We start from the raw sequence: 15216 nt of genomic DNA on the forward strand, positions 1-15216 counted from the left end.
TCAGGGAAAGTCGTCTATGATGGGACTAACTTGGTGTGTCAATGTACCAACGTTTACATCCGGGTGTATATGTATACTAGTAGTCTATTCTGAATGGGTGGCATTAGGCAGAACGTCTTGACGTTGAACTACAAAAACTGATACATTTACTACAAGGATAAAAAAAAGACACAACAATCAATATTTAGGTTGGTATCAAAGACACGGTATCGTGTTTGATATTTTTTTTAATCTTTACTGAAAACAAGTTTTTAAATTTTCGACATTGTTTTTTCAAATGACTTTTCAAACTTTTGGAGGGTTTATGTGTCTCCCATTGTTTTGGGGTCTCTTCAGGCGGGGTCTCATCCATTTTCTCAACCACGGATTCCAAATTGGAGGCCATGTTTTCGAAAAAAGTCATGCCTTCATTAACAACTTTTTTCAATTCTTGAGTAGTTCTGTGGCCGTGCGTGATCTCATGGTCGTCACAGCGTGGCAGTGGGGTTAAACTTGCTCTGATGAGCAAAAGTTCTTGTTGGAACTTTTCTTCCTTGGTTAAAATCACGCCCGGCTGTTTAAGCTCTTCCTGTCTTTTCAATTTTCTTATTTCCTCCTCTGTGGGCTCATATAAGTCATCGTCGCTGGTGGCTGGCAGTGGGAGATATCTTGCTTGCAGCAGCACGTAGTATCTCTCAAAGCGTTGCCATTCAGCTTCTTTCTGTTTCTCTCTATTGTATTTTTCTACCTGTGCAGACACACTGGCACTCGGTGCTGACACATGCTGTCGATCGCCGCCTCCATCCTCCACTTCCGGAATGGTTTCGCACCCTTTTCTTTGAGCTGAGTATTCAATTTTTTTATTGAAAATTTGTCTGTTAAGAGGAAAAACAAACAAACATAAGTACAAATGTAATTGTATTCGCTAGTATATAAACAACCATACAGAGAAACGGGTCATAGAATCTAGAATAGTAAGAATCCTGCCTTGCAATTAACAGAATGCACATTCTAATCATGTGAGGAACAAGGTTTATGTTTTATTATCTAAGAATAGACTGGATTTATAAAACATTGACCAGTTTATTTACTTTTCAAAAGTTGCAATGAAACTGTATTGTTATTTGTACCATAATTTACGGTACCAAACCCATTTTGTACTTCAAAATATTTAACTTTTTAACGATGAATTTTATATTAGCATTTAATCACTTTCTATGTGGTGAAAATATTGGCGTCGTGTAGAATGAACACGCACCGAGCGATGCGTGCTATTTGTCAATGACCGCATGAAGTAAATGACAAAAATGTAAAGCAGAGTAAAAAAAAAACATTCTACTTACCCTTCCATGTGCTTGTGTATGGTCAGTTCAATCCGCTCCCGTGCCCGCTGTACGTGGTACAGCAAAACCACCAAATAAATTCCGAATATTATCAACATTTTGTATAAATAAACTTAAAGTGAAGATAACGAATAGATGCTGTCCTCTCTCTGCGAAGGCTAGAGTGTTTATGATCGTTGTCATGTAATCGCAGCCAATAAGAAGATTAGTTAAGACAATGGAGATTCCAATTATTATGACGTCACTTTAATATAATGATCGTGAATGCACAAGCCATAATCAGTGAGGCGACGTCATAATCTACAGTGTTCTTTTTTTCGAAATTTGCAGTGCGTTCGAAGACGCGCGACTGGATTGGAGCGCGAATGGTTAAGAGGAAAGAAATACCGGACAATGTAGAACATGTACACTCGACCTCAGTCACATAGGAGATATTTAACCAAGTGATCAAAACGTAATAAAAAAGGGAGGGTAAGTGAATGGTGATTTTGGTTTATGGCGACCATTCTATTTACACATAACGTTTTACGCTGAACATTAACAGAATATTTAGCTATTGTTTAAACTGTCCTTTTGAACGATTAAAGCCATTGATGTTGAGCGAAAATAAGCCCTCCAAACATGTGGGATCTCATCTGTTTTTAAAGATCATAGTCCATTTAGAAATGTATACCTTACTGATTACAACGTAAATCAATACAGTTCTACAAATGGATGATAAAGTTTGTATTTTAACTTAATGAGCAAACAAACATCTAGATATAACACGTACGAGATGCTGAATTATCTGAGTTACGGGCATCGAGTCACGAACATCGAGTTACGAAAACATCATCGAGTTACAAAAAATGACCACGCCCACTTTTGCAAAACCGCGCCCACTTTTGCAAAACCACGCCCAAATTGTAACTCGATGTTCAATTTTGAATTCTCAACAGAACTTCGAATTACGGACAACATGTATTTTTATTTTTGTTAAACGTCCACATTTAGTAACTCCAACTTTAATTAACAAACTTCGAGTTACGGGTAACATAGATTTCTGTGTTTTGTTTAACGTTTAAAATTTAGTAAATCGAATTTTCGTTATCTGTTAATAACCGAACTTCGAATAACGGGAAATATACAAAGTTAAGCGAAACAAAAAATATATGTTTCCCGTAACTCGAAGTTCGGTTAACTATTATAATTAAGAGGAAAGAAATACCAGGCAATGTTCGAGTTACTGAATTTGGACGTTCAACAAAAATAGGTTGCTTATGTTGAGCTGTCGAGTTGAATCTATATTCGCTGTAAAAAAATAAATTCACCGAGTCGTGTTGTATTTTATATGTCTTAGTTTTATTCTTTTTAAACACCATATTGCTGTACCTTTCTGTGTCAGTGTCGGGTCTATAAAAATATATCAGTAAAAATATGGTGATGTTTTATAGTGCACGGGAGATGTTGTCAGATTATGTGGTAATCAGCCGTGGAGCTGGCTGGTCCACTGTGTCCTTCATTGGTCTCAGTTCCAATGTGTCTACAGTCATGTTCCGCAATGCCTCGTTCTGCGCTGTCGTACGCCATCTCATCGTCGCCATGGCCTAATAGAGTCGCAGAGGGCGTACCAGTTGGCTCGTTCTTCGCATCGGTTTGAGTAGCAGGTGCAGTCAACGAAGCTGTTCGTGCAAAAAGGTGTTCGCGAACGTTTTTCTGTGGGCAGGCAAAATTTAATTTAATCAGTGGGAGGGAGAAAAATTTGACTTAATATTGTGGGGAGTGGGTGTGGGTAATGCATTTTTGGAAGTGGGCAGGCAGAATTGTTAACATATGGTGGGCAGACAATTATAACTATCAGTGGGTAAAGGGGAACTTGTGGTTACAATATCGGGAGGGAGAATATAGAGATAATACCCGTAGAATACAGATGAATCGTCAGGTTGCCAGATTGGGTCAAGCGAGGTCAGTTGTGTCTTTGATATGATGAACGCCACCAAACAGCGAAGAGTTCAGTGCGACGAAGAAGCCGACAGGATAACATTCGTCCATCAGTGATCAATCGAGTTTTATATTTGTTGATATTAGTTTCTTTTGTTGATAAATCAACGTCTGCCCTTATATGGGAAACATGTGGGTGTGGGCACGCCAATTTGACAACATTATGATTAGATGTTGACAAAAAGTAATTAAATTCAAAATAATAATTAGCAAAAACAAAACAAATCCCGTACACTACTTGAGGTTTAATGAAATATGCTGAGTCATGGCTGAGGTATGCTTGAGTATGGTTTGAATCTACACATAAAACATCAAGTTGAAGAATTAACTGCATGTAGTATTGAAGTAGGTTGAGCTCTTGTACAATGAATTTCGAAGATGTGTAAGAACAGGTGGAGAGAGGGCTCTAAAGACCACTACCCAGTGGGAGGGCATTTTTTTGCAGGCACTAGTGGGAGGGGAGATAGCGAGAGGGGTGATGGGTGGGGAGAGGGCAGCGGGAACCAAGATGCAGTGGGAGGGCATTTTTTTGACCTTAGTGGGAGGGGAATTACGAACAGCTTAACTCCTCCCCACCAAATTTAAAAACGTGTCAAATATCGATAAAAAGTATGTACATGATGGACAATTATTAATAATGACGGTTTTGGAAAATTTTGCCGCCGGCTGCACCTGTGAGTAGGTCGATCTGTAAATGGTAAAATCGATTTGTAATTCGGAAGATTGTTTCCAATTGGATAAAATGCAGATGTGCCTAGCCAATCACGGTTATGTTATGTTCAATCCCGAGAAATGTTGATGGTAAGATATATGTCAATTGTACATCAGGGGGGTACATGGTAAATACAGTCAAGCATTCATCCATTCCACGTCATCTGTCAGCGGAACTCCCCCATGACGTAAATAGGTGTAAGGGGGTCAGTGTCCCGGACCAGTGTATTTATTTTTTGCAGTGTATTATCTGTACATTTTTCTCTTTTCTTTTCCATCCACCCACAAAATGATTTCAGCTGGTCAACGCGCTAATCACAATTCCTGGTAAGGCCGCAGACTTTTTTTATTCCTTGTTTCTCGAGTTTTTATAAGGCAAATTTTGCGGAGGACGGAAAAAATAAAATTAATTCTTTTTTCCCATTAGATTTGTGTGATTATCAAAGAATTGTAAGTGAGATCATTGATTGGAGAGAAGAAATTAAATATGTTATTCCATGTATGATCTTGTTTCTCATCTGCGCGAGACTTCGGTACTTTGATCATGATACTCTCACGAACTTGGATTTGTTATGCGGCGGGCGGAAAAAAAATGAAGTTAAAAATATTTATTTTAGTAATTTTTTGCATTTACAATTCGGCGGGCGCGAAAAATTACGCTGAAATAAAATTTTATTTTTATTTTGATTCGGCGGGATAATAAAGGATAATAAAAGTCTGGTCTCATAGACGAAGTTCAGTGTCGATATGATCCGTCATTAATAAGTACGATTTTAGTTGCGAGCTTTGCTATATTTTAAATGACGAATGACTACACAACTAAACAGACTGCAGTAATTCAAGACATCGGCAGCCAGCGTGACCCCAAAGAAGCGTCTCTAGCGGGAGAAACTTTATCTAAGCCGTGAACCACGTCACGTTAATTCACGTACCTTTTCTCTCTATATCTGTTACAGTCGGTTTCGACCGATGACGTCGCCACAATATTATAACTAGTACAGCACTAAGAGCGAACAATGCCACTACACCAATTGTGACGCCGACAACAACCGAGACGTAATTGTACCTTTCATGTGGTTCCATTTCTTAAATGAAAAAAAGAACACACTAAGTTAATGGTGTTGCATTTATGAGTATTGTTTTTTGGACCCAATTCTCCGTGAAGTTTATGAAAGCATTTGGTTCAAATAGTATGAAATAAGACACCGATCTACATTAAATTATGCGCAAAGGTATTCACGTAGTTAGCGTATTTAAACAAAGATTGAAATCGACCTCTTAGACGGAAAATTGGTTTATTAAATTTGAACCGTCATGCAACTCATTCACATCAAGTTGGATTAATAATTCGTAATAAGACCACATTATTTGAGGTATATATGGGTTTATGTGAATTTACAAAATATTTACCCTGAAAAACTTTTGCGCTATATTCAAATCCAAAGAAGATTCTTTCATAATTGTTTATGAGGGCAATTTGGTATACCATTGGCTGATTGATTGCCGTGTTGTGATTTGTCAAGTCGTTTTCAATCGTCATTGTCTACTTTGATCGCAAAAAGGGCATTCGGGTGTAATACTTAAGTCACGTGATTATAAAGCCAGCAATTGTAAAACAAATTTTCGTCAGTGTCTACTGAATAATTTGAAATAATTTACGTCACGTGATAATAGAAACAATCACGGACGAAGGCAGCAGAACGCACAAGTATATAGGTGTAATAAAACAGGAAGTAGCTTCCTGACACGACATGCATAGGTTTGCGTGTTAGGCATTGATTGAGTGTGGCTGATTTAATATTCACAACATGTCAACTAAAGCATGACGTTATTTTGAACTGCAAATCTGTTATGCACTGGACTATGCCCCATATAACTGGTAATGTGACTCGGCAAAGTTACTAAATTTGATTCGTTTTTTGAACCACACTCATGAAAATGACCCTTGAACCTGAAATCAGCAAAAAGCGTTCATCAAGCGAACTCTATTCGAGGGGTTAGGACGAAATTACTCACCGCATGTCCGACACTCACTGGGAGGCTTCGTAAGAACTTTGCAAGTTTTGCACGATTCGCATCTACTCAACAAATCATTCCAGTAAAAGTTCGGGGCACACGTTGATTCTTCGTTGTGATTGATCTGCGACACACATAGCGAAGGTACAATTGATAGTAAAAGAAAAGTTATTCTAACAAGTCGAATGCCCATCATACCGGCTACTAACATCTAACCTAGAATGTATCTAAACCTAGGAAAGGATCGAATGTGTCTTAGTCACGACATTGTGAGCACTAAAGTAAACTACCTTGGCCGGCGCAATTTATATACTTTACGGACTTTACCTCTTTACGTCTCAGGGTATTTCCAAATTAAGTCATCCTCCAAGTATGTCGGATCGTGTCATGGCATATTACGAAATACGTATAGAGGTTTATAATAGGTTAAATTTGTACACGTGAATATCCCATAACCAGGGTAACGGTACTGTGAAGTGATAAAGACCATTTATGTAGTTTGTCATTAGTTAAGTACAGGGTTATGACGTATGACCTAATTACCAACGTGTCCACAACAAGATATGCATTCAATTTGTTGAGTTGTTTTGTTCTATGAGAACCCACTCTCCAGACAGAGGCGTGGAGAGTGGTGAGAAAAAACGTACTAATGTTTATCAATCATAACTGCGCCCTCTACCGACCATGTTTCTGCACTTACCTGTACAAAAGTGGTATATTAAAGAAGGCGTGCAATCTAGTACACTGTGTTCGGCGGTGTCAGCGTTCGTAACTGAGCATATAACAAATATCTTTCTCTTTCTTTCTCTCAAAAAAAATATTTGTTCAAGTTCAGTAACGTTATCAGATCGAAACAATGGCGAGGATGTTGTTTTGAGTTAAATGTCCAGCACATTCAAGTTGTGTAAGTTGTTTAATAAAAAAAAGTAGATTTTACTGACAATTACTTTCGCCCACACATGTTTATTCAGGTCAATCATATAGTAAACATACCCGATATTCTTCTGCCATTGATTTTCAAATCATTGAACTACGACTCTCATAATGGATGCGGTAATACATTTACTACAATGATCCAGTGTACATGGACGAATGCAGGATGTACCGTCACGGTTATGGCTTCACCTTTACAATGACGTCAGTTACATTGCATTGTGGGATGAGAGTATGAGTTAAAAGGCGGTAGTTGTCGCGCCACGCATGCACAAGGCATATGGATCTCATATAAACAAAGATGGCGACTTTGGCTGTTGCTCAGAACAACAACTACAAACTGAAACCTTACTAAGCTTTAATTAGGTATTTTTTAGGTGATTGGAAGGTATCGAGGGAGTCACCGCCTGTAAGTCGCGCCCAGGTCAGACTTCATACTTTCCATTAGAAGAGCGTATTGGATTGTGGGAAAATCAATGTTGATCAACACAAATGTCACACATGCGCGGCGCTACACAATGACAAGTGCTTGCTAACCAATCAATCACTCTGGTTGCTACATTACTAGGTTAAAGATGGAGGGTCGTCGCCTGTGCACGCCTGGGAATTAAGTCCCAAGCAACGATAACAAGACACGCTAAGAACACAAAGGCTCATGGGTAGATGCTAGTTTGTAAACAATGACACACTACAGCCACCTGACGCATGCGTAGGTGACGACTCCCCCCCCCCCCCCGTTTTAATTGCACAATACAAGAGGGAATGTTATCAGGTTCTCTGCTTTAACAGAGTAACAAATATACCAGTACTTCTCATATTTTATAAACATTTCGCTACCTGAATGCCTAACAATACACAATTAATATTTTCAATATTGATGCTGAAGTTTAAAATATCAGCATAACACTGTATATTATTGGATGACCAATTGAATAAAATCTTTCTTTGCTTTGAATTTAATTCACTGTAATGAACAGGGTAGGATATGGAGAAACCACAACACTGATAGTGTTCAAAAATAATTTGAGACAACTGAATCAAAAGATTAGGATATTTTAACATGCATTTAGAAGTTCGTATTTTAACATGAATAAATTCAAGCAAAAAAAAAAAAAAAAAAACTGAAAAAATCAATCTTATTTAAAAAGAAAATTCTTTATTACGGAAATATTCTCTGTGAACTAGGTCATACCAAAAAAATGATTATATCAACAGCCAACATCACCAAGAATTAAAGGAGATAGAGAAATAGCATAAAGACAACAGTTGACTACAAGACCAGCTTTAGACTGTCGCCATCTTTTCTGATTACACATAAATCTACATAACTTGAAGATCAATTACACCTTCTCAATATGATTAAAAATATTTAAACAGAATTCAACTTTCTATAGGAAAGGCCCTCATCCACATAAATTTAAGTACTGTAATGATAGTATGTATCATACAATATATTTCCCTATTCAATGATTGAATAAAAACAAAAGTTTTAGTAATATAGCCACTGCTCATTGCATTGGACAAGGTTGACCTCAAGTGCGCATACTCATTTTCAGCCAATCAGGCTGAACAGCGAGTATTTCCTTGATTTACCCAGAACTCTGTGCGAATCCCCCTTGATTCTGGCTGCTGGCCATTTTCGTTCATGAAATCGTCGGATATCATCAGAAAACGCGGGATTTGTGCAGTTTTGAATAAAACCAAGTTAGCGATTATGAACAATGGTTATTAACGTAACACCTGATCCCTTCTAAAATTTTTGTTTCGCATTTTAAGGTAAGAAATCGACATTTGAAACCGACAGGGTGTCGATTTACTAGGTGCCGTGTTTCACAACTTGTTTATTTATATACGTATAGCGGATGATTTTTTTTGAAAATTAGTATTTATTGATTTTCAGCCCCCAAGTGACTGTGGGCGTGATCTTGAATACAGCGCCCCGAAACTAAGTTTCCTAAATTTCCACTCACCTAAGAACTCTTGAACGCCGGTTAAAAGAAAGGTTTCTCACTCGATACTGATTACCCCTGGAATGCATCACATAATTCCACAACGCCAGCAGGTTCCACTCCAACTATACAATTTGCCCGACCTTCCGTCCAGCAATTCCACAAGGTCAATGGGATAAACCGGATGTGATTTATTTTACACCGCGTGTCGGCGCCCACGAAACTTTGGGCAATAGAGCGCCACCTGCGGTATACGACATCGTCGGTAGCATATTGATTGTACCATAAAAACTCTATGATTTTACCATAGACCAATGTCTATAATTGTACATTTTGCAGAATAATATCAATTTTCACGACTGCGTAATGCACACGAATTGTTGAGGAAAAAGACCAACAAAACGAATTTCTTCACCCACCTCGATCCCCCACCCACCAATGTTGGTTCTGTAGACCATTTTCCCGGAAGTAGCGAGATTTGGGTGCAAAAATACTCCTGCTTTGTCATGGCGGAAAATACCAACATGTCAGTTTGTTGATAGCCGATAGAAGGGAATTTTATTTTTCACGCGTGTAAGTTTACGTTGCACCTCAAAAAGGCTTGCACGTGCATGCGAAACGTCGTATCTTCTACTTCAGGGAAAGTCGTCTATGATGGGACTAACTTGGTGTGTCAATGTACCAACGTTTACATCCGGGTGTATATGTATACTAGTAGTCTATTCTGAATGGGTGGCATTAGGCAGAACGTCTTGACGTTGAACTACAAAAACTGATACATTTACTACAAGGATAAAAAAAAGACACAACAATCAATATTTAGGTTGGTATCAAAGACACGGTATCGTGTTTGATATTTTTTTTAATCTTTACTGAAAACAAGTTTTTAAATTTTCGACATTGTTTTTTCAAATGACTTTTCAAACTTTTGGAGGGTTTATGTGTCTCCCATTGTTTTGGGGTCTCTTCAGGCGGGGTCTCATCCATTTTCTCAACCACGGATTCCAAATTGGAGGCCATGTTTTCGAAAAAAGTCATGCCTTCATTAACAACTTTTTTCAATTCTTGAGTAGTTCTGTGGCCGTGCGTGATCTCATGGTCGTCACAGCGTGGCAGTGGGGTTAAACTTGCTCTGATGAGCAAAAGTTCTTGTTGGAACTTTTCTTCCTTGGTTAAAATCACGCCCGGCTGTTTAAGCTCTTCCTGTCTTTTCAATTTTCTTATTTCCTCCTCTGTGGGCTCATATAAGTCATCGTCGCTGGTGGCTGGCAGTGGGAGATATCTTGCTTGCAGCAGCACGTAGTATCTCTCAAAGCGTTGCCATTCAGCTTCTTTCTGTTTCTCTCTATTGTATTTTTCTACCTGTGCAGACACACTGGCACTCGGTGCTGACACATGCTGTCGATCGCCGCCTCCATCCTCCACTTCCGGAATGGTTTCGCACCCTTTTCTTTGAGCTGAGTATTCAATTTTTTTATTGAAAATTTGTCTGTTAAAAGGAAAAACAAACAAACATAAGTACAAATGTAATTGTATTCGCTAGTATATAAACAACCATACAGAGAAACGGGTCATAGAATCTACAATAGTAAGAATCCTGCCTTGCAATTAACAGAATGCACATTCTAATCATGTGAGGAACAAGGTTTATGTTTTATTATCTAAGAATAGACTGGATTTATAAAACATTGACCAGTTTATTTACTTTTAAAAAGTTGCAATGAAACTGTATCGTTATTTGTACCATAATTTACGGTACCAAACCCATTTTGTACTTCGAAATATTTAACTTTTTAACGATCAATTTTATATTAGCATTTAATCACTTTCTATGTGGTGAAAATATTGACGTCGTGTAGAATGAACACGCACCGAGCGATGCGTGCTATTTGTCAATGGCCACATGAAGTAAATGATAAAAATGTAAAGCAGAGTAAAAAAAAAACATTCTACTTACCCTTCAATGTGCTTGTGTATGGTCAGTTCAATCCGCTCCCGTGCCCGCTGTACGTGGTACAGCAAAACCACCAAATAAATTCCGAATATTATCAACATTTTGTATAAATAAACTTAAAGTGAAGATAACGAATAGATGCTGTCCTCTCTCTGCGAAGGCTAGAGTGTTTATGATCGTTGTCATGTAATCGCAGCCAATAAGAAGAGTAGTTAAGACAATGGAGATTCCAATTATTATGACGCCACTTTAATATAATGATCGTGAATGCACAAGACATAATCAGTGAGGCGACGTCATAATCTACAGTGTTCTTTTTTTTCGAAATTTGCAGTGCGTTCGAGGACGCGCGACTGGATTGGAGCGCGAATGGTTAAGAGGAAAGAAATACCGGACAATGTAGAACATGTACACTCGACCTCAGTCACATAGGGGATATTTAACCAAGTGATCAAAACGTAATAAAAAAGGGAGGGTAAGTGAATGGTGATTTTGGTTTATGGCGACCATTCTATTTACACATAACGTTTTACGCTGAACATTAACAGAATATTTAGCTATTGTTTAAACTGTCCTTTTGAACGATTAAAACCATTGATGTTGAGCGAAAATAAGCCCTCTAAACATGTGGGATCTCATCTGTTTTTAAAGATCATAGTCCATTTAGAAATGTATACCTTACTGATTACAACGTAAATCAATACAGTTCTACAAATGGATGATAAAGTTTGTATTTTAACTTAATGAGCAAACAAACATCTAGATATAACACGTACGAGATGCTGAATTATCTGAGTTACGGGCATCGAGTCACGAACATCGAGTTACGAAAACATCGAGTTACAAAAAACGACCACGCCCACTTTTGCAAAACCGCGCCCACTTTTGCAAAACCACGCCCAAATTGTAACTCGATGTTCAATTTTGAATTCTCAACAGAACTTCGAATTACGGACAACATGTATTTTTATTTTTGTTAAACGTCCACATTTAGTAACTCCAACTTTAATTAACACAAACTTCGAGTTACGGGTAACATAGATTTCTGTGTTTTGTTTAACGTTTAAAATTTAGTAAATCGAATTTTCGTTATCTGTTAATAACCGAACTTCGAATAACGGGAAATATACAAAGTTAAGCGAAACAAAAAATATATGTTTCCCGTAACTCGAAGTTCGGTTAACTATTATAATTAAGAGGAAAGAAATACCAGACAATGTTCGAGTTACTGAATTTGGACGTTCAACAAAAATAGGTTGCTTATGTTGAGCTGTCGAGTTGAATCTATATTCGCTGTAAAAAAATAAATTCACCAAGTCGTGTTGTATTTTATATGTCTTAGTTTTATTCTTTTTAAACACCATATTGCTGTACCTTTCTGTGTCAGTGTCGGGTCAATAAAAATATATCACTAAAAATATGGTGATGTTTTATAGTGCACGGGAGATGTTGTCAGATTATGTGGTAATCAGCCGTGGAGCTGGCTGGTCCACTGTGTCCTTCATTGGTCTCATTTCCAATGTGTCTACAGTCATGTTCCGCAATGCCTCGTTCTGCGCTGTCGTACGCCATCTCATCGTCGCCATGGCCTAATAGAGTCGCAGAGGGCGTACCAGTTGGCTCGTTCTTCGCATCGGTTTGAGTAGGTCGATCTGTAAATGGTAAAATCGATTTGTAATTCGGAAGATTGTTTCCAATTGGATAAAATGCAGATGTGCCTAGCCAATCACGGTTATGTTATGTTCAATCCCGAGAAATGTTGATGGTAAGATATATGTCAATTGTACATCAGGGGGGTACATGGTAAATACAGTCAAGCATTCATCCATTCCACGTCATCTGTCAGCGGAACTCCCCCATGACGTAAATAGGTGTAAGGGGGTCAGTGTCCCGGACCAGTGTATTTATTTTTTGCAGTGTATTATCTGTACATTTTTCTCTTTTCTTTTCCATCCACCCACAAAATGATTTCAGCTGGTCAACGCGCTAATCACAATTCCTGGTAAGGCCGCAGACTTTTTTTATTCCTTGTTTCTCGAGTTTTTATAAGGCAAATTTTGCGGAGGGCGGAAAAAATAAAATTAATTCTTTTTTCCCATTAGATTTGTGTGATTCTCAAAGAATTGTAAGTGAGATCATTGATTGGAGAGAAGAAATTAAATATTTTATTCCATGTATGATCTTGTTTCTCATCTGCGCGAGACTTCGGTACTTTGATCATGATACTCTCACGAACTTGGATTTGTTATGTGGCGGGCGGAAAAAAAATGAAGTTAAAAATATTTATTTTAGTAATTTTTTGCATTTACAATTCGGCGGGCGCGAAAAATTACGCTGAAATAAAATTTTATTTTTATTTTGATTCGGCGGGATAATAAGGGATAATAAAAGTCTGGTCTCATAGACGAAGTTCAGTGTCGATATGATCCGTCATTAATAAGTACGATTTTAGTTGCGAGCTTTGCTATATTTTAAATGACGAATGACTACACAACTAAACAGACTGCAGTAATTCAAGACATCGGCAGCCAGCGTGACCCCAAAGAAGCGTCTCCAGCGGGAGAAACTTTATCTAAGCCGTGAACCACGTTACGTTAAATCACGTACCTTTTCTCTCTATATCTGTTACAGTCGGTTTCGACCGATGACGTCGCCACAATATTAGAACTAGTACAGCACTAAGAGCGAACAATGCCACTACACCAATTGTGACGCCGACAACAACCGAGACGTAATTGTACCTTTCATGTGGTTCCATTTCTTAAATGAAAAAAGAACACACTAAGTTAATGGTGTTGCATTTCTGAGCATTGTTTTTTGGATCCAATTCTCCGTGAAGTTTATGAAAGCATTTGGTTCAAATAGTATGAAATAAGACACCGATCTACATTAAATTATGCGCAAAGGTATTCACGTAGTTAGCGTATTTAAACAAAGATTGAAATCGACCTCTTAGACGGAAAATTGGTTTATTAAATTTGAACCGTCATGCAACTCATTCACATCAAGTTTGATTAATAATTCGTGATAAGACAACAGTATTTGAGGTATATATGGGTTTATGTGAATTTACAAAATATTTACCCTGAAAATCTTTTGCGCTATATTCAAATCCAAAGAAGATTCTTTCATAATTGTTTATGAGGGCAATTTGGTATATCATTGGCTGATTGATTGCCGTGTTGTGATTTGTCAAGTCGTTTTCAATCGTCATTGTCTACTCTGATCGCAAAAAGGGCATTCGGGTGTAATACTTAAGTCACGTGATTATAAAGCCAGCAATTGTAAAACAAATTTTCGTCAGTGTCTACTGAATAATTTGAAATAATTTACGTCACGTGATAATAGAAACAATCACGGACGAAGGCAGCAGAACGCACAAGTATATAGGTGTAATAAAACAGGAAGTAGCTTCCTGACACGACATGCATAGGTTTGCGTGTTAGGCATTGATTGAGTGTGGCTGATTTAATATTCACAACATATCAACTAAAGCATGACGTTATTTTGAACTGCAAATCTGTTATGCACTGGACTATGCCCCATATAACTGGTAATGTGACTCGGCAAAGTTTCTAAATTTGGTTCGTTTTTTGAACCACACTCATGAAAATGACCCTTGAACCTGAAATCAGCAAAAAGCGTTCATCAAGCGAACTCTATTCGAGGGATTAGGACGAAATTACTCACCGCATGTCCGACACTCACTGGGAGGCTTCGTAAGAACTTTGCAAGTTTTGCACGATTCGCATCTACTCAACAAATCATTCCAGTAAAAGTTCGGGGCACACGTTGATTCTTCGTTGTGATTGATCTGCGACACACATAGCGAAGGTACAATTGATAGTAAAAGAAAAGTTATTCTAACAAGTCGAATGCCCATCATAGCGGCTACTAACATCTAACCTAGAATGTATCTAAACCTAGGAAAGGATCGAATGTGACTTAGTCACGACATTGTGAGCACTAAAGTAAACTACCTTGGCCGGCGCAATTTATATACTTTACGGACTTTACCTCTTTACGTCTCAGGGTATTTCCAAATTAAGTCATCCTCCAAGTATGTCGGATCGCGTCATGGCATATTACGAAATACGTATAGAGGTTTATAATAGGTTAAATTTGTACACGTGAATATCCCGTAACCACGGTAACGGTACTGTGAAGTGATAAAGACCATTGATGTAGTTTGTCATTAGTTAAGTACAGGGTTATGACGTATGACCTAATTACCAACGTGTCCACAACAAGATATGCATTCAATTTGTTGAGTTGTTTTGTTCTGTGAGAACCCACTCTCCAGACAGAGGCGTGGAGAGTGGTGAGAAAAAACGTACTAATGTTTATCAAT

General features: G+C 38.0%; 3 protein-coding genes across 5 annotated transcripts; all 3 read right to left on the reverse strand.

Annotated features, from left to right (window-relative positions):
• Positions 1 to 183: 183 nt before the first annotated feature.
• LOC146739375 (uncharacterized) lies at positions 184 to 1457 on the reverse strand. The gene is made up of 2 exons (XM_085502944.1): positions 1323 to 1457; positions 184 to 854 (listed from the first exon to the last, which is right to left on the reverse strand). Exons 1-2 carry the CDS (start codon positions 1418 to 1420, stop codon positions 185 to 187), a joined length of 768 nt encoding a protein of 255 aa, XP_085359070.1. The 5' UTR covers positions 1421 to 1457; the 3' UTR covers position 184.
• Positions 1458 to 2641: 1184 nt separating this feature from the next.
• On the reverse strand, positions 2642 to 9078 carry LOC146739376 (uncharacterized). Of its 3 annotated transcripts, none has more exons than XR_014930169.1 (4): positions 8933 to 9078; positions 6030 to 6153; positions 4946 to 5098; positions 2642 to 3017 (listed from the first exon to the last, which is right to left on the reverse strand). XR_014930169.1 is itself a non-coding variant. In XM_085502945.1 (3 exons), the coding sequence occupies exons 1-3, from the start codon at positions 6238 to 6240 to the stop codon at positions 2893 to 2895; spliced, it is 489 nt and encodes a 162-aa protein (XP_085359071.1). In that variant the 5' UTR covers positions 6241 to 6301; the 3' UTR covers positions 2642 to 2892. The 3 variants fall into 3 exon arrangements, 1 of the variants encoding a protein (XP_085359071.1); XR_014930170.1 differs by lacking the exon at positions 8933 to 9078 and adding an exon at positions 6320 to 6398; XM_085502945.1 differs by lacking the exon at positions 8933 to 9078 and having other exon boundaries at positions 6030 to 6301.
• A 3109-nt stretch (positions 9079 to 12187) lies between these two features.
• Positions 12188 to 14836, reverse strand: LOC146739377 (uncharacterized). The gene is made up of 3 exons (XM_085502946.1): positions 14556 to 14836; positions 13473 to 13625; positions 12188 to 12517 (listed from the first exon to the last, which is right to left on the reverse strand). Exons 1-3 carry the CDS (start codon positions 14764 to 14766, stop codon positions 12318 to 12320), a joined length of 564 nt encoding a protein of 187 aa, XP_085359072.1. The 5' UTR covers positions 14767 to 14836; the 3' UTR covers positions 12188 to 12317.
• Between the last annotated feature and the right edge of the window lie 380 nt (positions 14837 to 15216).

Source organism: Saccoglossus kowalevskii, chromosome 8 (assembly GCF_978046115.1).
Source record: "Saccoglossus kowalevskii chromosome 8, keSacKowa6.1, whole genome shotgun sequence".
In the NCBI taxonomy this organism is placed as follows: domain Eukaryota; kingdom Metazoa; phylum Hemichordata; class Enteropneusta; family Harrimaniidae; genus Saccoglossus; species Saccoglossus kowalevskii.

What these genes read in the sequence shown, in the direction of transcription:
- LOC146739375 (XM_085502944.1), bottom strand. Translation starts at nt 1,420, where the DNA reads ATGTTGATAATATTCGGAATTTATTTGGTGGTTTTGCTGTACCACGTA. An exon ending in ATACACAAGCACATGGAAGG is followed by an intron (nt 855 to 1,322) that starts GTAAGTAGAATG and finishes TCCTCTTAACAG; the next exon opens with ACAAATTTTCAATAAAAAAA.
- LOC146739376 (XM_085502945.1), bottom strand. Translation starts at nt 6,240, where the DNA reads ATGTTAGTAGCCGGTATGATGGGCATTCGACTTGTTAGAATAACTTTT. An exon ending in CAGTGAGTGTCGGACATGCG is followed by an intron (nt 5,099 to 6,029) that starts GTGAGTAATTTC and finishes TTTTCATTTAAG; the next exon opens with AAATGGAACCACATGAAAGG. An exon ending in AACAGATATAGAGAGAAAAG is followed by an intron (nt 3,018 to 4,945) that starts GTACGTGAATTA and finishes GCCTGCCCACAG; the next exon opens with AAAAACGTTCGCGAACACCT.
- LOC146739377 (XM_085502946.1), bottom strand. Translation starts at nt 14,766, where the DNA reads ATGTTAGTAGCCGCTATGATGGGCATTCGACTTGTTAGAATAACTTTT. An exon ending in CAGTGAGTGTCGGACATGCG is followed by an intron (nt 13,626 to 14,555) that starts GTGAGTAATTTC and finishes TTTTCATTTAAG; the next exon opens with AAATGGAACCACATGAAAGG. An exon ending in AACAGATATAGAGAGAAAAG is followed by an intron (nt 12,518 to 13,472) that starts GTACGTGATTTA and finishes TACCATTTACAG; the next exon opens with ATCGACCTACTCAAACCGAT.